We start from the raw sequence: 23083 nt of genomic DNA, 5'->3' as shown, positions 1-23083 counted from the left end.
GGTGACTAAATAGTCCTCCTGAGGAATGCTTCCATATCAGAGACTCAGTATTGGTTTCTGCTGTTGGCAGATTAGGTACCCAGCAGTAGCATTGGCAGTTGAGCCGCTGCATATTTTCCATCTCTGTCACAATAGCCACTTCATTTGTGGGCCCATTGAACAAGCACTGACTGGGGAGAAAGAGTTTGATTGACATCCATAGAGCATGTTATTTTGTTTACCTGTACAGTGGATGCCCTTTGTGCATTCACAGGGGACACAGGTATCTTCAAAGTCTGTATCCATTTTGAAAGAGGTCCTTCCATATACCTCTTCCCAGACTTCCTTGTTACCAGTCTTCCAGTCCTTTTCCTTCCGAGTCTCTGACTATTCAACCAAACCATTAGTAACTGCCCCCATGAATGTCTAGATATTGATCTAATAATTCTGGCCTCTCTCAATCCAGATAAAATGGACAACCAAATGTACTGCTTGAAGTTCTATTCCCTAGAAGGATTTTCCTTCACTACCTTCCTTCAGGGTCACCTTTGAGTAGGGCTGTCCACTTTGGGGTAGTACTAGCATGTTGTGCAGACTTATCTGTGAAATAGGCTCAGGTTTTTTCTTCTTCAGTCACCTGGTCATAAGGGACTCCCTGGGTGGGCATAGGCACAGATTGAGGTGGAGGAGGCAATGCAACAGGAATTGGTGTTGAAGGAGTCTGAGCCACCTGCTCATGCAACTTATTCTGGACCTGGGTAAACTTGATCTCTTATATACCATATTTATTTGATAATAGATTGCTACTGCTCATGCCCAAGCCTTATGGCTAGGAATGCAGTTCATGATAGGAAGTTCAGGCTGCATAGTCACCTGATGTCCCATGGTTAGGCATTCAGCCTCTACCAACACCCAGTAGCAAGCCAGAAATTGTTTCTGGAGAGTAGAATGTTATTTGTAGAAGAGAGCATGGATATTTCAGAAATTCTAGAGACCTGTACTGTCATTCTCATATTAGTGCTTGTCGGACACTCCCTAGAATATCACTATTTGCCATGAACACTAAATAATCCATCATTGGATATGCTGGATCATAAGGCCCAAGTAGTAGAGTGGCTTCTACTGTGTCCTGAACTTCGCGGCAGCCTTATGGGCAACTCAGAAGATGGGTCAAAGTAGCACACTTTATGTGTTACCTCCAGAATCTGAGAAAACTAACCAAACATTGTGTCTCTTCTTTTGTGCTAGATGGTATGAGGTGCAGGAACTTGTATTTCACCTTGTAGGTGATATGTTGTCATGCCCCAAATTACGGAACTCCCAGAAATTTGACCGAGGGGGCAGGTCCTTGAATTTTTATAGCATTTATCACCTAAAATCTAGTTTGCATATATTTTAATGAAGCATCTAAAGTGCAGCCCCTTATCTTGTAATGAAGTTTTATATGTAATTTAAACCAATAAAATATATTTTACAGTTCACAATAAACAAAGAAAAGGAATAAATCAAATCTGAAATATCATTGTTTTTCTTTTGAAACGGATTTAGTTTTTTCTAGAATTGAGTGCATTTTCTATTTGTCACCGTAAATTTTCAGTGTAGCTCAAGAAAACAAGGACTTCATTACTGTGATTTTTATTTATTTATTTTTAAAATAAATTTATTTTTAAATTTTTGGCTGCATTGGATCTTCGTTGCTGTGTGCGGGATTTCTCTAGTTGTGGTGAGCAGGGGCTACTCGTCGTTGTGGTGCGTGGGCTTCTCATTGTGATGGCTTCTTTTGTTGTGGAGCATGGGCTCTAGGCGCCCGGGCTTCAGTAGTTGTGGCATGCAGGCTCAGTAGTTGTGGCGCATGGGCTTATTTGCTCCGCGTTATGTGGGATCTTCCCGGACCAGGGCTCGAACCCATGTCCCCTGCATTGGCAGGCAGCTTCTTAACCACTGTGCCACCAGGGAAGTCCCATACTGTGATTTTAAATAAAATTTAATGCGTGTATTCATTGAAACATTCATTTATGCAGCAAATAAGCATTGATGGTCATCTCCATGTAAGACACTGGCATTAAGAAAAAAAGACTGACTTAACTTGGTGGAATGGGATGACTGCTTTGTTTATTTTTTTATTTTTTTTGACTGCTTTGTTTAAAAAGAGCCCTTATGTGACACGAGAAGAAAACTTTATTGGGGAGGCAACTGTGGAAATGGATTCTACAAATAAGCAGGATTAGGTTGGCAAAGAAGGAGGGAACAGGTACTTCAGTCAGAATATCTCAAGCACTGAGAGATAATTCATTTAGAAAATATTTATTGAGTACCTGCATGTGTCAGGCACTCTTCTAGTCATTGAGGTTGGGAAGGGTTAATCACCTTTCACCAGCACTGTAAATAGCATTGTCCTTTTTCTAAAGACGTAATTTTTAGAATAATATTTTTTTGACAAAGTAATGAATTTATACTGTTCGAAAGTCAAAACAGTATAACAAGTTGTACTTTAAGAAGTATTTTTCCCACTTTTATTATTATCCACGCCATTCAACCCACCTGTGTAGAAAGCTAACCACTTTTATTAATGTCTTACATATCTTTCTAGATTTTTTAAATATATGTGAACAAAAACAAATACATATTCTTATTTTTCCTATTTCTGACCCAAGTTGGAAGTTTATTCAGTAGTTTTAACTCCTTTATTGTGAAATAAATGGGGAAAAGTGCAGATAACCTAAATGTACATGTTAATAAATTAGTATAAATTGAACATTTGCCTAATCACTACCCTCAGATCAAGAAATTGAAATTTGTCAGCACCCTGGAAGGATCTTTGCTTGTCGTTTCTCAAATCAACTTTCTTGCTTTCCCCCCAAAGATCATCGTTGTCCTAAATTTTAATCAATCTTGAATAGCTATAGAATTTTAGCCTGAGGATATGTACTGTAGTTTAGTTTTGGTTACTTTTGAACTTAACAGGAATATACTCTTCCATTCTTTTTATATGCCTTCTTTGGCCTAGTGTTATGTTTATGAGATTCATCTGTGTTATGCATATAGTTAGTTCATTCTCAGAGTATTTCATTGTTTCCATAGTTGAGGGCTATTAAAAGTAAAGCAGCTGTGAACATTCTTGTACATTAGATGCACATGTTACATTTCTGTAGGTATACCTATCAGAAAATTGTTGGCTTATAGGATGTGCCTGTTTTCAGCTTTAATTGTTCATTGCTGGTTGTATTCCAAAGTGGATGTACCAATTTACACACCCAGGAGCAGTGCATGAGAATTCCTATTGTTCCACATCCTTAACAACACTTAGTATTGTCATTTTTTATTTTTTTGACTGCTTAATTTCAGTTATTCTGTTGAGTGTGTTGTGTGTGTGTGTGTGTGTGTATGTGTGTATCTCTTAGTTTTGCTTTGCATATTACTGCTTGTTGATGAGTGAGTACATTCTCATTTAAATAACCTCTTTTGTAAAGTGCTTCTTCAAGTCTGTTCCTCATTTTTCTAATGTATTGTGTTTTTGTTATTGAGATGTGGAAATTCTTTGTGTATTCTGAATAAAAATTCTTGCTTGGTTATTTATATTACACATATCTTTTCCCTACTCTGTGCCTTGTATTATTTATTCTTTTAGTAATGTCTTTGGATGAGCACAAGTTCTTAACTCTAAATAGAGCAATTCAGTCTTTTCCTTTTTGTCTTCTTTGCTTAAAAGATATTTCTGTAGCTGAGATCATGAAGGTATCTTCCTTTTTTACTTTCTAGAATTTTTCTCGTTTTTCTTTCACATTTAGACCTGTAGTCTACTTAGAATTGGTTTTTGAGTATGGCATAGTGTTGCATGATTTTCCACGTGGATTCCTGTATGTTCTTCTCCCACTCTCATTCAGTGCCACCTTTTTCAAAAATCAAATATCCACATGTTTGTGTGCCTACTTCTGGGCTCCTATTCCATTATGTTTTGTTTATCCTGCTTGAATACCACATTGTTGTAATTATCATAGCTTTATAATGTGTCTTGAAGTTTAATAGAGAAACTATCAGTGAGAAACTGCTGAACTGTGTTTCACAGTGGTTGTACCATTTTAGACTCCTACCAGCAATGGATAAGAGTTTTGTTCCTGTTTTTACGTAGTCATCAACATGTGGTGTCCCCAGTCTTAGTTTAGCTATTCTAGTCACTGTGAATTAGTTTTAATTTTCGTTTTCCTGCTGAATAATGATATTGAGCACTTTTCCTTGTGCTTATTGGCCATTGCTTCCCCTATATTCTTTTGTGAAGTATCTCTTTAAGTTTGTGTGTGTGTGTGTGTGTGTGTGTGTGCGCGCGCGTGCGTGCCTGTTTTAAGGTTGAGTTATTAGTCTTTATTATTGTAGAAATCTGGAATACATTCATGATGCAAGCTGACAGGTATTGCATGCATTTTTATCTCATTTGATTTGCATTTTCAGTTTCTTAAGTCTATCCTATTTAACAACTTTATTAAGGTATAATTGACATAAACTAAACTGCACATATTTAAAGTTATAATTTGATAAGTTTGACATATGTATACACCCATAAAACTACCAATAAAGATAGTGAACATGTCCAACCCCATCAAAATTTCCTCAGGCCTCTTTGTAAACCTTGCTCATCCTTCCTTGCTCTGTCCCTTCATCCGTAGAGATCACTGAATCACTGTTATTTTTTTGGGGGGGGGGTGTCACTATAAATCAGTTTACATTTTTTAGAATTTTATATAGGTGAAGCATATAATATGTACTCTTCTCTGGTTTCTTACACTCAATAAAATCATGTTGAGGTTTATCCATGTTATGCATATCAATATTTAACTTTTATTGCAGTATCCTTTTTTTTGGATATATCACTATTTGTTTAGCATTCAACTACTGGTGGACATTTAGGTTTTATCCTATTTTTAACTAGTGTTGCTATGAACATTTGTGTCCAAGTCTTCATATGGACATATGCTTCCATTTCTCTTGAGTAAATTTTTAGCAATGGAATAGCTGGGTTAGAAGTCTTCATGTAGACACATACTTTGATTTATTTTGAGTATATACCTAGGAATAGCTAGTGATGTTATTATAGTCTATAGTTAAACATCCAGCAGCGCATGAGAGTTCCAGCTGTTCCGCATCATATCCTTACTAACACTTGGTAAGGTCAGTATTTTTAAGTTAACATATTGTAATTTGTATGTGGTGATATCTGATTGTGATTTAAATTTGCATTTTCCTAAAGACTAATGATGGTGGGCATCTTATCTTGTGCTTATTTGTCAATCATACATCTTTTGTGAAGTGTCCTTTTGAATCTTGCCCATTTGGGGAAGGATGGCTTATGTGTGTGGGGGGTGGGGGCGTTGGCAGAGTTGTTTAATTTCTTATTTTTGAGTTTCAGAAGTTCTTTATATATGCCGTATACAAGTCCTTTTTTTTTTTTTTTTTTTTTTTTTGTGGTACGCGGGCCTCTCACTGTTGTGGCCTCTCCTGTTGCGGAGCACAGGCTCTGGACGCGCAGGCTCAGTGGCCATGGTTCACGGGCCCAGCCGCTCCGCGGCATGTGGGATCTTCCCGGACTGGGGCACGAACCCGCGTCCCCTGCATCAGCAGGCGGACTCTCAACCACTGCGCCACCAGGGAAGCCCTACAAGTCCTTTAACAGATGTGTAACTTGCAAATATTTTCTGCCAATCTGTAGATTGTGTTTTTCATCTGTTAATTGTTTTTCAAAGTGCTGAAGAACTTAATTTTGATGAAGTGCAGTTTATCAAGTTTTTTTTTCTTTAATGAACTGTGCTTTTGTTGTATGTAAGAAATCTTTTATTAACCCAAGGTCACTAAGAATTATCTTCTATAATTTCTTCTGCAAATTTTATAGTTTTAGATTTTACTATAATCTGTTTAGGTCTGTGATCTACTTAGAGCTAGTTTTTTTACATGGTGTGATATATGGATCTAATTTCAGTTTTTTACCTATGCATATTCAATTAGTCCAGCAGTATTTGTTGACAAAACTATCCTTTCTCTGAATTACCTTTGTATATTTGTTAAAAATTTTTTTTTTGGGTGTGAACTTTTTTTTTTGAATTTTTGAATTTTATTTACTTTTCTATACAGCAGGTTCTTATTAGTTACCCATTTTATACATATTAGTGTATATATGTCAATCCCAATCTCCCAGTTCATCCCACCACCAACACTTCCCCCACACCAATTTCCCCCATTGGTGTCCATATGTTTGTTCTCTACATCTGTGTCTCTATTTCTGCCCTGCAAACTGGTGATCTCAACTTTTTATTTTATATTTGTTTAAATTTAATTGATTTATTTTTCTACCTGGTGCCAGTACCACATTATCCTGACAACTGTAGCTTTATCATAAATGACAGAATAAGGTAGTATGGGTCCTCCAACTTCGCCAAGTTCTTTTGGTTACTATAGGTTTTTTATAATTCCATATGAATTTTGGAATCAGTTTGTTAATTAAAAAAAAAAAGCCTGGGATTTTGTTGGGGAATGCATTGAATCTTTAGACCAGTTTGGGGAATGTTGACATTTTAACAGTCAACTCTTGAACCATGAACAAGGTGCATCACTCTTATTAACTTAGGTCTTCTTAAATTTCTCACGGCAACGTTTTGTAGTATTCAGTGTTCAGGTGTTGCATATGTTGATCTTATATTTTGTATCCTAACTAAATTCATATATGAGTTCCAGTAGCTGTTTTATAGGTTTTTAGGATTTTTTAAATAAGTGATTTTGTCATCTGTGAATAGACAGTTTTGCTTCTTTCTTTTCCTAATGTGAATGCCTGCCCCTTCTCCCACACCTGTTTTCCTGCCTTGTTGCACTGGGAAGAAACTACAGTACAATGTTGAAGAGACATAGTAAAAGTAGACATCTTTTACTTGTTCTCAGTCCAAAAGGGGAGTTGGTGATGGAAAGGTGGAAACATTGAGTTTTTCACCAAGTATAATCATAACTCTAAATTTTTCGTAGATGTCCTTTATCTAGTTGCCTGTTTGTAATCTCTGCTTTCCTGCACCCTCATCATTAGGCAACCACTGCTCTGCTTTCTGGCATATAGATCAGTTTACTATTTTATATAATTCCTACTATTTTATATAATTGGAATAATATGTTGTATAGTTTTTTATAGCTAAGATTTTTCACTTAGCATAATGTTTTGGGGATTCCTTCATGTTGCTGTGTATATCAGTAGCTCATTTTGTAAATTTGCTCAGTATATTCCATTGTGTGGATATACCACAAGGTATTTATCCATTCATCTATCGAAAGACATGAAGTTTGTTTCCATTTTTTGGCTGTTACAAATAAAGCACCTGTGAACATTTATGTACAAATCTTTGTATGAAAAGGTGCTTTTTTTTTCCTTAAGTAAATACCTAGGAATACAGAGGCTGAGTTGTATCGTAGATATGTTTAACTTTTTAAAAAAACTGCCAAAATGTTTTGTTGAGTGGTATTATCATTTACATTCCCACTCCAGTTTTTGAGAATTCCATTTGCTCGGCATCCTCTTCAACACTTGAAATGATGGTCAGTCTTTTAATTTTAGCTATTCTGGTGTGAATGTAATGAGATCTCATTTTGGTATAAATTTTCATTTCCATGATAACTAATCATATTTAGCATTTTTGCATGTAGTTATTGACCATTCATGTATCTTTTGTGGAAAGTTGACTCAATTCCTTTGAGGTGGTCTTTTTATTTTTGAGTTATATTAGTTATTTATATATCATTCATAAAAGCTCTTTGTGAGTTATGTGTATTGCAGATATTTTTCCCAGATTGTGTCTTGCCTTTTTATTTTTCAGTGGTAACTTCTTTAAGTGTGATATCGTCCAAAGGATGATTTTTTTCCTTTTATTTGAAGTACTTATGTGTTTTAACTAATCTTTGCCTACTCCAAGTTTGTAAATATTTTCTTTTGTATATTCTTAGTTTTCTTTTTTAATAAGAGTTTTATTTATATATTTATTTTTGGTTGTGTTGGGTCTTTGTTGCTGAGTGTGGGCTTTCTCTAGTTGCATCAAGTGGGGCTACTCTTCGTTGTGGTGCACGGGCTTCTCATTGCGGTGGCTTCTCTTGTTGCAGAGCATGGGCTCTAGGTGCGTGGGCTTCAGTAGTTGCAGCATGCAGGCTCAGTAGTTGTGGCTCACGGGCTCTAGAGCACAGGCTCAGTAGTTGTGGTGCGCGGGCTTAGTTCCTCCGCAGCATGTGGGATCTTCCCGGACCAGGGATCGAACCCGTCCGCATCCCCTGCATTGGCAGGCGGATTCTTAACTGCTGCATCACAAGGGAAGTCCCAGACAGTTTTCTTAAAATAGCTTTACTGGTGTGTAATCTACATAGCATAAAATTCACCCATCGTGGGCTTCCCTGGTGGCGCAGTGGTTGAGAGTCCGCCTGCCGATGCAGTGCCCCGGTCCGGGAGGATCCCACATGCCGCAGAGCGGCTGGGCCTGTGAGCCATGGCCGCTGAGCCTGCACGTGCGGAGGCTGTGCTCCGCAACGGGAGAGACCACAGCAGTGAGAGGCCTGCGTATTGCAAAAAAAAAAAAAATTCACCCGTCATAAGTTTACAGTTTAATACTTTATAATTAATGTATACATTGGTGCACCACAGTTTTAGAAGACTTCCATTACTTGAAAAAGTTCCTCATGCTCTTTTGCAGTTAATCTGATACACTTTCTGTCTCAATATCTACCTCCTGCAAATATTTAAAAGTGGTATTTTGTTTTGACTTTTTTCACTTAGCATAATGTTTTTGAGGTTCATCCCTGTTTTAGCCCATAACAGCTGTAGCTTTTCCTTTTTTTAAATTGTTAAATTGTATTTTATTCTATAAAGTTTCACATTTTGTCTAGCTATTCATGAGATGAAAATTTTGAAAGTTTTTATTGTTTTATTTTTGGGGCTTTTATGGATAATGCTGCTATAAAGATTCACATACAAGGCTTTACATGGGCTGTGTATTTTTGTTTCTTTTGTAGATATCCGGGGGTGGAACTTCTGTGTCGTATAAATACATATTTAAGTTTTGAGGAAAGGGGCAAATTGCTTAAAAGATGACTATTATTTTACATACTGACCAGGAACATATCATGGATGTAGTTTTTCTACATCTTCTCCATCACTTGATATTGACAGTCTTTTGATTATTACCATTCTAATATGTGGTTAACAGTATCTCAGTGATTTAAACTTGAGTTTCAGTAGTGACTAGTATTGTTGAGGATATTTTCATGTGCTTATTAAGCATTCCTATACCTTTGTTGAAATGTCTGTTCAAAGTGTTTCTCCATTTTTCATTTATATTGTCTGTCTTATCAAGTTGTAGGAATTTATATGCTTTGGATACAAGTTTTTTATGAGATGTATGATTTTTAATTGTGTTTTTTTTTGTCTTATCAAGTTTTAAGAACTTTGATGTTTTGGATACAAGTTCTTTATCAGATATATGATTTGTGTGTATTTTCTTTTTTCTGTGGCATGTCTTTTCCTTTTCTTCATAGTATCTTTTGAAGCACAAATATTTTGCATTTTGATGAAATTCAATTTATTGTTTTTTTCTTTAGAGGATTGAGGTTTTGGTGTCATATCTAAGAAATCTTTGTTTAACCTAATCTCACAATTATTTTCTCTTATGATTCTTTTCTAGAAAGTTTTCAGTTTCAGCTGTTATATTTTGGCCTGTGTCTATTATAACTTCACTTTTGTTTTTGTTTTTGTTTTTGTTTCTGTTTCTTTTTGTTTTTGCTTAAGGATAGCCAGTTGACCCAGTGCCATTTGATGAAAAGGCATTGAATTGCCTCGGTACCTTTGTTGAAAATCAGTAGACCATATATATGTTTGTTTATTCTGAACTAATATTTACTCTGTTCCATTTAACTATTTTTCTATCTTGGTACCAATCTGCTGTATTAATTATTGTGGCTTGTTGTAAGTTGTCAAATCAGTATTGTAGGTCTCACAACTTTGATCATTTTTAGAATGGTTTTGATTATTTTAGGTCCTTTGTTTTTCCATATAGATAAAAGGATCTGCTTGTTGATTTATAAATCCTGATGGGTTTTTCATAAGAAATGATTTATTGTTTATTTCAAAATAGGCTGTGTTTTTTACAGCAATTTTAGGTTTACAGCGTGGAACAGAAGGTATGGAGATTTTTCATATACTCTCTGCCCCTACTCATGCATAGCCTACACCATTATGAACTTCTCTCACCGAAGTGGTACATTTGTTATGGTTGATGAACCTGCATTGCCACATCATTATCACCCAAAGTACATAGTTTATGATAGGGTTCACTCTTGGTATTGTACATTCTGTGTTTGGACAAATATATTTCCACCATTATATTGGGTTGGCCAAAAGTTTAATTCATTTTTTTCTCATAAGATGGCTCTAGTAGCACTTAGTTGTCTTAAACTTCATTCGAAGCAATTTTGTTAGATTGTATGTGACAGCTGTCATATCAGCGTGCATTTTTTAAAAACTTATCAAAATTGGTGAATTCTTGTGCAGCCATTTTAACATTGAAGATGGAAGAAAAAAGCAACATTCTTTGTCATATTATGCTTTATTATTTCAAGAAAGGTAAAAACACAACTGAAACACACAAAAAGATTTGTGCAGTGTTTGGAGGAGGTGCTGTGACTGATCGAACACGTCAAAAGTGGTTTGTGAAGTTTGATGCTGGAGATTCCTTGCTGGATGATGCTCCACGGTCAGGTAGACCAGTTGAAGTTGATAGTGATCAAATCGAGACATTAATTGAGAACAGTCAACATTATACCTCGCAGGAGATAGCCAACATATTCAAAATATCCAAATCAAGTGTTGAAAATCATTTGCACCAGCTTAGTTATGTTAATCGCTTTGATGTTTGGGTTCCACATAAGTTAAGCAAAAAAACCCTTTTTGACCATATTTCTGCATGTGATTCTCTACTTAAACGTAATGAAAACGTTCCATTTTTAAAACAAATTGTGATGGGAGATGAAAAGCGGATACTGTACAATAACGTGGAACAGAAGAGATCGTGAGGCAAGCGAAATGAACCACCACCAACCACACCAAAGGCAGGTCTTCCAAAGAAGGTGATGTTGTGTATATGGTGGGATTGGAAAGGAGTCCTCTATTACAAGCTCCTTCCGGAAAACCAAACGATTAATTTCAACTAGTACTGCTCCCAGTTAGACCAATTGAAAGCAGCACTTGATGAAAAGTGTCCAGAATTAGTCAACAGAAAGCGCATAATCTTCCATCAGGATACCACAAGACCGCATGCTTTTTTTTATGACCAGGCAAGAACTGTTACAGCTTGGCGGGGAAGTTCTCATTCATCTGCCGCATTCACCAGACATGACACCTTCTGATTTCCATTTATTTCGGTCTTTACAAAATTCTCTTAATGGAAAAAATTTCCATTTTCTGTAAGACTGTAAAAGGCACCTGGAACAGTTCTTCACTCAAAAAGATAAAAAGTTTTGGGAAGATGGAATTATGAAGTTGCCTGAAAAATGTCAGAAGGTAGTGGAACAAAACAGTGAATACGTTGTTCAATAAAATTTTTGGCAAGAATGAAAATGTGTCTTTTATTTTTACTTAAAAGCCGAAGGCACTTTTTGACCAACCCAATAGTATCGTACAGAGTAGTTTCGCAGCCCTAAAATTCCTCTGAGTTCTACCTGTTAATTCCTCCCTTCCGCCAACCCCTGGCAACCACTGCCTTTCATTGTATTCATAGTTTTGCATTTTCCACAGTGTCATATAGTTGAAATCATACCCGTATGTAGTGTTTTCAGATTCGGTTCTTTCACTCAGAAATATACATATAAGTTTCATCCATGTCTTTTCATAGCTTAACAGCTCATTTCTTTCAGCACTGAATAATAGTCTGTCATCTGAATGTACCATAGTTTATTTATCCATTCACATGCTGAAGGATATCTTGGTTGCTTCCAAGTTTTTACGGTTATGAATAAAGTTGCTGAAACATACAGGTGCAAGTGTTTCTGTGGACATAAATTTTCAACTCCTTTGGTAAATACCCAGGGAACATAATTACTGTCATGTGGTAAGAATATTTTTAGTTGTGTAAGAAATTGCCAAGCTGTCTTCCAGAGTGGCTGTACCATTTTGCATTGTTAGCAGCAGTGAATGAGAGTTCTTGTTGATCCACATCCTAGCCAGCATTTGGTGTTGTCAGTGTTCTTGATTTTGGCCATTCTCGTAAGGCGTAGTGGTATCTTGTTGCTTTAATTTGCACTTCCCTAATGACATATGATAAGGAACATTATTTCATGTGCTTACTTGTCATCTGTATATCTTCTTTGGTGGAGTATCTGTTAAGGTCTTTGGCCCATTTTTTAATTATGTTGTTTGTTTTCTTATTGTTGTTTTAAGAGTTATTTGTATGTTTTAGATAACAGTCCTTTATAGTAAGCCCCCTACATATGAATGAGTTCTGGTCCAAGAGTGCATTCGTAAGTCCAATTTGTTCTTAAGTCCAACAAAGTTAGCCTAGGTACCCAACTAACACAATCAGCTATATAGTACTGTACTGTAATAGGTTTATAATACTTTTCACACAAATAATACATAAAAATCAAACACAAAAAATAAAACATTTTTAATCTTACAGTACAGTACCTTGAAAAGTACAGTAGTACAGTACAACAGCTGGTGCTTCTTAGCAGTACCAGCTACATCACTGCTGCTTTTACACTTGCTTCTGGACATCCTGGGCTTGAAATAAAGATACTGTACTACTGTACTCTATACGTACTGCACAGTAAAGTACAGAAAAGCACAGCCACTTGTAGAGGATGCACGCACGGGACAGTGTATGCCAGACAGGTGAACTAACTTACGTGATTGGACATGCAAACACACGTTCGCATCTTTGAAAGTTCACGCTTGACGGTCCATATGTAGGGGGACTTATTGTATCAGAATTACCTTTTCAAATATTTTCTCCCAGTCTGTGGCTTGTCTTACTCTTTTAACTATGTGTTTTGTAGAGCAGAAGTTTTTAATTTTAATGAAGTTCAGCTTCTCTATTAGTACTTTATGTATCATGCCTTTAGTATTGTAGTTGCAAAAGTCGTTGCTATAGCCAGAGTCATCTAGGTTTTCTCCTGTGTTATATTCTAGAATTTTATACTTTTGCATTTTTCCATTTAGGTCTGTGGTCCATTTTGAGTTAATTTTTGTGAAGTGTGTGTCTAAATTATTTTTTTACATGTGGATATACAGTTGTTTCAGCATCATTTGTTAAAAAGATTAACTTTGCTCCAATATGCTGCCTTTGCTCCTTTGTCGAAGATCGGTTGACTATATTTATTGAGGTCTATTCCTGGACTCTCTATTCTGTTCCATTTATGTATTTTTTCACCATTACCACACTGTCTTGATTACTATAGCTTTGTGGTAAATCTAGAAGTCTGGTAACATCAGCCCTTTATTTTGTTCTTCTCTTTCAATGTTGTGTTGACTATTTATCCACAAAATAACTTTCTGGAATTCTGACTGGGATTGTGTTAGGTCTATAAATCAAGTGGGAAGTACTGACATCTTCACAACATTGAGTCTTCCTGTCCATGAACATGGACTATCTCTTCATTTATTTAGTTCTTTGATATTTTTTTCCGGAGTTTTGTAATTTTCATCATACAGATTTTATGTAGATTTTGTTAGATTTTTACCATAGTACAGTTGACCCTTGGAGAACACTGGTTTGAACTACGCAGGTCCACTTACACGTAGATACTTTTCACTAAATTCTGCAGTACTACAGGATTTGAGGTTGATTGCATTAGCAGATGTGGAACTGCCGGTATGGAGGGCTGAACTCAGATTTTTGACGGAGGAAGTTTTGGCACCCCTAACCCCTGCGTTGTTCAAGGGTCAACTATTTCATTTTGGGGGGATACTAATGCAGATGGCATTGTGTTTTTTATTTCAAATTTTACATGTTCTTGCTGGTATATAGGAAAGCAGTTAACTTTTGTATATTAACCTTGTATCCTGCAACCTTGCTATAATGACTTATTAGTTTTAGGAGTTTTCTTTGTCAGTTTTTTCAGGTTTTCTCCATAGATGATCATGTCATCTGAGAACAAGGACAGTTTTATGTCTTCCTTCCCATCTGTATACCTTTTATTTCCTTATCTTATTATATTAGCTAGGACTTCCAATACCATCTTGAAAGCAGTGGTTGAGAGGGAACATCATTACTAAGTTCCTGTTCTTGGTAAAGCATTGAGTTTCTCACCATTAAGTGGGATACTAGCTGTTGGTGCTTTGTTGATAGTCATTATCAAGTTGAGGAAGTTCCCCTCCATTCCTGGTTTATTGAGAGTTTTATCATGATTGGGTGTTACTTATGGAATGGGAAGGAAGAAATAAAACTGCCTTTACCAGTTTCTGTATGTAGAAAGCTTTAAGGACCTACAAACTTAACTACTAGAATTTAGAGTATATCAGGGTCACAGGATATAAGATCAATGTATAAAAACCAATTGTATTTCTTTATACTAGCAATGAATAAAATAAAAATGAAATTAAGGAAACAGTGCCATTCAGAATAGCATCAAAAAGAAAAAATATTAAGTAATTTAACAATTAATTAAAATTTAATTAATTTTATAAAGTGTAAAACTTATACAGTAAGTCCCCTACATACAAACGAGTTCCATTCTGAGAGCTTGTTTGTATAAGTCCAACAAAGTTAGCCTAGGTTCCCAACTAACACAGTCAACTATATAGTACTGTACTGTAGTAGGTTTATAATACTTTTCGCACAATTAATACACAAAAAATAAAGAAAACATTTTTAATTTTACAGTACAGTACCTTGAAAAGTACAACAGTACAGTACCAGCTACATCACCACTGCTTTTATGCCTACTTCCGGACATCCTGGGCTTGAAATAAAGATACTGTACTACTGTACTTTATACAGTACTATACAGTAAAGTACATAAAAGCACAACCACTTGTAGAGGATGCATGCACATGACAGTGTGTGCCAGGCATGTAAACTAACTTATGTGATTGGACATGCAAACCCATGTTCCCATCTTTGAAATTTCACAACTTGAAGGTTTGTATGAGAGGACTTACTGTAAAATGAAAAATGTAAAATATTACTAAGTGAAATTAAAGAAGATATAAATATATGTAGAAACAATCCATGTTCATACACTGGAAGATGAAATATTATTAAGTGCAAGTCTCCCCAAATTAATCTGTAGATTCAAAATATTCCTGGACTTCCCAGTTTCCACTAGGCCATGTAAGAATCTTGGAAACTGCCACTCTGTCCTAATAACAAGTAAAAAGTTGAACTGAAAAATCAGTAACCTTTCTTAGATCCATAAGGGAAGTGAGGTAACAAGGGCAATCTGCTGTCCCCAAATTACAATGACAGACAGACACAGAAAATCAAAATTTAAAGCAGCAGTCTCTGAGGGAGCTAGTGCCAGGGTAGGGAAAATTGAACTGTAATTGTTTTTTGTTTTTTGTTTTCATGGTACGCGGGCCTCTCACCATTGTGACCTCTCCCGTTGCGGAGCACAGGCTCCGGACGCGCAGGCTCAGCGACCATGGCTTACGGGCCCAGCCGCTCCGCGGCATGTGGGATCTTCCCGGACTGGGGCACGAACCTGTGTCCCCTGCATCGGCAGGCGGACTCTCAACCACTGCGCCACTGGGGAAACCCCAATTGAACTGTAATTGATGAACTGCTGGAAGCTCAGTATGGACTACTCTGAGAGTTAAAAAATCCAGGGAGACACAGTCATTGAAGGGATCTCCACACTTTGAGTTTTACCCCACGGATCTCTGCCAGGTTCTCATGCTGAATAACAGAGAAAAAGCCCGTGTGCTCCTGGCAGGGGGAAGGAAAAAGGAACCATTTTGAAATACGCCAGAACATTCTTCTTAAGAATGTCTGTTGTTAGGAGAAACTATTTCACCAGAGCCTAACAGACCTGCAGAAAGGGAATACCCAACTCATGTTGGCTCTAGCTTTTTGTATGGAGAAAGGGAAGTAACTCAGCGCTAGCCCACTCTAGCAATCCTGTCCCACCTAAAAGAAGGAAAAAAACTGAGAAATGTGTGAAGTTCACAATCCACAGGCAAAGGCTCACTAAAGGAATGAGACCTAATCATAGAACTGTAAAATGCTTCCCCTTCCCTCACATCTTACTGGCATATGACTAAAGGCCTAATTACAGCAATTCTTTTTATCCAGTACATCATGTCTGACTAGCAAGAAAAAATTACAAGGACTTCTGAAGGGCAAAAGACACAGTTGGAAGAGACAGAGCAAACATAAGAACCAGATTGAGATATGGTAGAAATGAATAAAAAGAATTGCACACTGTAACCAAGTGGGATTTAACTCAGGTATACAAGGCTGGTTCAACAATCAAAAATCAATTAATCCATCACATCAACGGACTAAAGAAAAATCACATAATCATATCAACAGTTATGGCTGAGATTTGAAAACTCTACTCTCAGTAAGTGATAGAATTGCTAGACTGAAAAATTAATAAAGATAAAACTTAAATATTATTAACCACTTTGATCTGATACATAATTTTTTTTAGACTTAAGAGATCATTCTCCAATGTAGAGCATATTCTAGGCCATAAAACAAGTCTCAGTAAATTAAAAAGGATTGAAATCATACAGAGTTTGTCCTCTGAGTATGCTGGAGTTGAATTATAAATATCAGCAGAATGTGGAAATTGAAACAGTGCCTTTGTAAATGACCCACAGGTCAGGGAAGAGTTGACAACAGAAATTAGAAAATATTGTGAAATGAATGAAGATGAACATGCATCGTAATTGATGGAATTCAACTGAAGGACCTTAGAGGGAAATTTATAGCACTTTTATGAGAAATGTATGGTCTCAATTCAATCATCTTAAGTTTACAGCTTAACAATAAGAATAACAAAGTAAACTCAGTGAACAGAAGTAAAGTTTGAGTGGAGATCAGTGAAATAAAAAACAGAAAAACAGTAGAGAGAAATCAATGAAATGAAAAGCTAGTTCTTTGAAAAGATCAACAAAATTGTTAAACCTTGAGTTAGACTGATCTTTTAAAAAAGAAGACACAGATTTTTAAAATCAGGCATTGAAAGGGGATATTACCATCCTACGGAAATTAAAAGTATTGTTAGGGGATTTTATGAGCCAGCGTATACCAACAAATTGGGCAAATCTTAAAAAGATTACTGTAAATGCACTCAAAAAGAATTAGACACTTTGAATATACTTATAAAAAGTTAATAAATTAATAATTATATATATTCCCACAAAGAAACGCCTAGGCCCAGATGGCTTTACTGCTTGTGTTTTCAAATATTTAATGAAGAAATAGGGGAAGAAGGAACATTTTCAATCTCTTTTATGAGTATAGTATTGTCCTGATGATGTAGTGTCATAAGAAAACTGCAAATTGTTATTTCTCCTGAATATACATGCAGAAATCATTAACAAAATAACAACAAATAAAATCCAGGAATGTATTAAAAGTATTAGACATTGTGACCAAATTGGGTTTATCCAAGGAGAGCAAGGAATTTTAACATCCATAAAACAATTAATGCAGTATTCTCCATTAGTAAGGAAAATAGACAAAAACTACATGATCTTTTCAGTAAACAGAAAAAAACCCAAAACAGATAAAACCCAAAGCCTGTTCATGATAAAATTTTTAAAATATTAGATATGTGGAAGGAAGCTTCCTAACCCTTGTCTAGGACACGTACAAAAAGTCTGTTGTGATGAGAATTTTATAATTTCCATTGTTTCATTTATATTCTCCGATCCATTTCTTAATTTTTGTTTATGGTGTTAAGATCTTTTTTTCTGTATTGATATCTGGTTGTTTCATCACCATTTATAGAAAATAATATCTTTTCCCTCATTGAATTCCCTTGGCACTTTTGTCAAAAAATCAGTTGAATTTGTATATATGGGTCTGATTTTGTTTTCTCTCCTGTTTTATTGATCTATAAGTTAATCTGATGCCATACTATCTTGAGTATTCTAGCTTTATAAAAGTATATCTTGAAATATAAAATATTCCACCTTTGTTCTTGTTTTCCAGAATTGGTTTAGCTATTTTAGGTCTTTTACATTTTTATGTAAATAGAATCATTTTGTCAGTTTCTCTAAGGCAACTTGTTGATTATATTGAATTTGTAGAACGTTTCAATCCATAAACAGGAGATACCTTATTTTATTTGGGACATCTTTAATTTTCTTGGCAATGTTTTATAGTGTTTTAGTTGGCAGTTTTGTACAGGTCTTGTTCATGTTTTGGTAAATTTATCTCAAGTTTTCTGTGTTTTTATTCTGCCTTTAATGAAATTAAAAGATATTTCAGATTTTTCATTGCTAACATACAGTAAAAGGGTTGACTTTTGCATATTAAGCTTGTATCCTTCAACCTTGGTAAATTCACTTATTTCTTTCCTTTTAATACTTTATTTTGTTTTATTTTGGCCACGCCATGCTGCTTGCAGGATCTTAGTTCCCTGACCAGGGATCAACCCAGGCCACATCAGTGAAAGCACCAAGTCCTAACCACTGGACTGCCAGGGAATTCCCTAAAAACAGAATGTATAGAATTTACTTAATATACAATCATGTCATCTCCATTGCAGCTTTTCTCATGCCTTTCTTGTGTAAATTATTGTACCAGGAACTCAAATAGTTGATGAGGGAGTGTGTTGCTTTTTTTTAAAAAATATATATTTGGCTGCTTCAGGTCTTAGTTGCAGCACACGGGTTTCTCTAGTTGAGGTGCGAGGGCTCAGTAGTTGTGGCACACAGGCTCTAGTTGTGGTGCACAAGGGAGTGTTTCTTTATATCAGTACTCTAGCTGATAAATTCAGTAGGAATACGGTATTTGTTTTTCTCTTTCTGACTTTACTCTGTATGACAGGCTCTAGGTCCATCCATCTCACTGCAAATAGCCCAATTTCATTTCTTTTTATTGCTGAGTAATATTCCATTGTATATATGTGCCATATCATCTTTTTTTTCTTGTTTTTTGGCGGCACGCGGGCCTCCCACCGCCGCGGCCTCTCCCGTTGCGGAGCACAGACTCCAGACGCGCAGGCCCAGTGGCCACGGCCCATGGGCCCAGCCGCTCCACGGCACGCGGGACCCTCCCGGACTGTGGCACGAACCCGCGTCCCCTGCATCGGCAGGCGGACTTGCAACCACTGCACCACCAGGGAAGCCCTGCCACATCATCTTTATCCATTCATCTGTTGATGGACACTTAGGTTGCTTCCATGTCTTGGCTATTGTAAATAGTGCTGCAGTGAACATTGTGGTACATGACTCTTTTTGAATTATGGTTTTCTCTAGGTATATGCCCAGTAGTGGGATTGCTGGGTCATATGGTAGTTCTATTTTTAGTTTTTTAAGGAACCTCTATACTGTATGCTAACACATATATATATGGAATCAAAACAAAAAAAATGGTTCTGAAGAACCTAGAGGCAGGACAGGAATAAAGACACAGACGTAGAGAATGGACTTGAGGACATGGGGAGGGGGAAGGGTAAGCTGGGGCGAAGTGAGAGAGTGGCATGGACATATATACACTACCAAATGTATAATAGATAGCTAGTGGGAAGCAGCTGCATAGCACAGGGAGAGCAGCTCCGTGCTTTGGCCACTTAAGAGAGGTGGGATAGGGAGGGTGGGAGGGGGACGCAAGAGGGAGGAGATATGGGGATGTATGTATATGTATAGCTGATTCACTTTGTTGTACAGCAGAAACTAACATACCATTGTAAAGCAATTATACTCCAATAAAGATGTTAAAAAAATTCAGTAAGAATAATTAGAATTATAAAATGCCTTTTTCAATAGCCCCTAATAATACTTTAGGTCTAGGCACTGATCAAAAATGGATGCTAAAACTAATAGATGGAAAATTGAGAGGAAACTTTATAATGGACATATCAAGTTAACACTGTCTGAAACCACTCACGATTTTTTATTTATTTATTTGTTTTTGACTGCGTTGGGTTTTCGTTGCTGTGCGCGGGCTTTCTCTAGTTGTGGCCAGTGGGGGCTACTCTTCGTTGTGGTGCGCGGGCTTCTCATTGTGGTGGCTTCTCTTGTTATGGAGCATGGACTCTAGGTGTGCGGGCTTCAGTAGTTGTGGTGCGCGGGCTCAATAGATGTGGCTTATGGGCTCTAGAGTGCAGGCTCAGTAGTTGTAGCGCACGGGCCTAGTTGCTCCGCGGCATGTGGGATTTTCCTGTATCCCCTGCATTGACAGGTGGATTCTTAAGCATTGAGCCATCGGGGAGCCCAACGATTTTTAACACTATTAAAAAATGGGAAAACCAGACATTGTGTCTACATATGTGCTGTGGTAGAACATTCCATTAGGTCTTTTTTTTTTTAAGCTTCTGTTTCTCTGTTGTATTCATGTTTATCTCTAGTTTCTTAAACATTTGGAGCATACTTAGAAATAGCTGTTTCGGTGTTCTTGTCTGTTGATTCCCTCACTGCTGACAGCTCTGGTTCTGTTTTTATTGATTGGTTTTTCTTCGGCTGTGGATTATATATTCCTATTTGCATGCCTGTTTTTTGTTTTGCTTTACTGGATGTCAGACTTTGCAACTTTTATGTTGCTGGGTTCCAGATTTTGTTGTATTTCTTTAGGTAGTATTAGGCTTTCTTCTGACATGTAGTTTAGCTAATTGGAATCCATTTTGAGTCTTAATATTTGTTTGAATGAGTCCAGCACTTCCTTAATGTAGGACTAATTTATCACATTACAAAGGAAATGGATTTCTGAAGATTCCACCTGATGCTCCATGTATTATGTGGTCTTTCCACTGTGGCTAGTATTTGTATTTTTCTCACATTTTCATATTATTCATCCAAAGATTCAATGGAACCTTTCTGAAGATCACCAGAGCACATATGTGCACTCATGCATGCCCTCTCGTGCACATTCTTGTTCTTTCTGTCTCTCTTCCTCTCTCTCTCTGCTGCTCCCTCCTTTCCTTTATCCTGCCCTATAAATGTTAAAGATCTTTCCTCCATCACCTGCACCCCAAAACTGTCTCTGTCTCTTCAATTCAGTGAGATTGGCAGGCTCTGTTAGGTTTCTCCCTTCTTACATTGTGGCCTAGAGATTGCCTGTACTTAGTAAAATTGGGATATTGTAGGGGTCATTTTAGTTTTTTAATTCCCTCTCTAAGGAATCACATCCCTGTGCTGCCTGCTTTCCGAAGTCTTGAAACTGTTGTTTAATATGTTTTGTCTGATTTTCCAGTTTTTTCACATAGGCGAGTAAATCCAGTCCCTGTTATTCCATCTTGAATGAAAGCAGACTTTTGCAAATTTCCTTTTCATTGTTTTATGTATTAGATGAGGTAGGAATATTTTGGGGAAAATACAAAAATAATACAGGCTACTGCTTAAGAAAAAACAGCAGTGACTTTTTTGCTATGTTCAAAAGTAAGTTCATTTGGATTTTGATTAGGATTTGGCTATAAACTAGTATTTGTATGTAACCTTATACTTTGTGGAGAATTGATATTTTTATAATATTGAGTTTCTTTGTAAGTGTATGTTATATTACTTCTTTTATTAAGCCCTATTTTCAGTCCATCAATAAAATTGTGTAGTTTTTTATAAATGACTTCTATATTTCTTCATTAAGTTTATTTTTTATAGTTTTGCTTGTGTTATTGGAATTTTAAAATTATTTTTGTAATAATAATATATTTTATAATTAGCCATGGTACTTCCAATTTGTAATATTTTAGAGTGCTTTTATAATTTCTTTTATGTACACTCTGCATATTAAGTATGTTGACCTTTTGTGTCTCTAGTATTTTTTTCATATCCCACCTTTTAAAAAATTCAGTATGTCTTTTAAAATGAAAACATCATTTTTTTCCTTTATTAGTGCTTTCTCTTTTGATTTGCTTAGAAATCTTTCTCTCAGACAAATAACATAAAAATACTCAAATTTTCTTTTAGTACTACTGCAGTTTCAATTTTTTCCAAAGAGCTAGCCAGTGGCTCCAACACTGTTTTTTAAAAATAAACCACTTCTGCATCTCACTACATTTTTTAGTATATTCAAGTGTGAGTATTTTTAAAGTTTTTTTTCTATCTGTTATCTAATATCACTCTCAAAAATTTACTTTTTAAAAATATTCCATAATTGTGGCTTCACTCTTTAGTAAGTATGGTTTTACCTGAATTCAACACATATTAATAGATGTTCAAAATTTGAGATTAGGCAGATATCATTTATAATCAGTTTTAGAGACTAGTTAAAGGCAGAATTTTTAAAATAATTATGACCCAACTGTGTATTGAGACCACTTATATATATCTCAGCAAGTAAAAGGAAGTTTTTGTTTTGTTTTTTTTTAAAAATCTTATTAGTGTACCTGATAGGATCAGAATTTCTTGGTTAACATGTAGGGGTTTTTGGGTTCATTTTTTCTATATTGATGCATTTTATTTATAACCTTTGCTAAAGAAATTATTTTTCTGTTTTTATAGTTTTGGTAAGCAGTTTGGAGGAAAAAGAGGATGTGATTGTCTTGTATTAGAGCCTTCAGAAATGATTGTGGTAAGAATTTTAAAGAATACTGAAATTGTTTTTTGATATGCTTCATTTTCAACTTTAAATGTAGTAGGCTTTTAAACACTCAAGGAGGTTCCATTACTGTGACTTTTTAAACATTTTACTAAGTAGCATCAAACTATATACCAAGTTCGATACATTTTCATCCACTTTAAAGTTTTTTCTGATCCTTGAAAGGGATGCAATTATATAAAAAATGTTGCAAATTTGGTAATTTCTTTTACTACTTCTATCAGAAAATTTAAATAAGAGCTCTGAAAGGAGATCCTGATTTTCCTATTCAATTTAGTTAATAATCTTTGAGCATCCATGTTCTGTACCCTGGACTTGAAGGAAAGAGGTAGAAAAAAAGAGATACTGTTATATCCAAGTAAGAAATGGTTTAGATCTTAATAGTTTTACTT

The 23083-nt window shown here is 36.0% G+C and overlaps 1 protein-coding gene across 1 annotated transcript in view; it reads left to right on the top strand.

The window, feature by feature from the left end:
• RAPGEF6 (Rap guanine nucleotide exchange factor 6) overlaps positions 1–23083 on the top strand; it is a 220161-nt gene that overhangs the window by 36615 nt on the left and 160463 nt on the right. The window contains exon 5 of the mRNA XM_082650203.1: positions 22595–22664. Coding sequence (XP_082506329.1) covers positions 22595–22664 — 70 coding nt within the window. The remainder of the gene's footprint in view (positions 1–22594; positions 22665–23083) is intronic.

This window comes from Grampus griseus (assembly GCF_964374135.1).
Source record: "Grampus griseus genome assembly, chromosome: 3".
NCBI lineage: Eukaryota > Metazoa > Chordata > Mammalia > Artiodactyla > Delphinidae > Grampus > Grampus griseus.
Note: the sequence above shows the minus strand (reverse complement) of the source record. Positions and strands in the feature narration are given on the sequence as shown.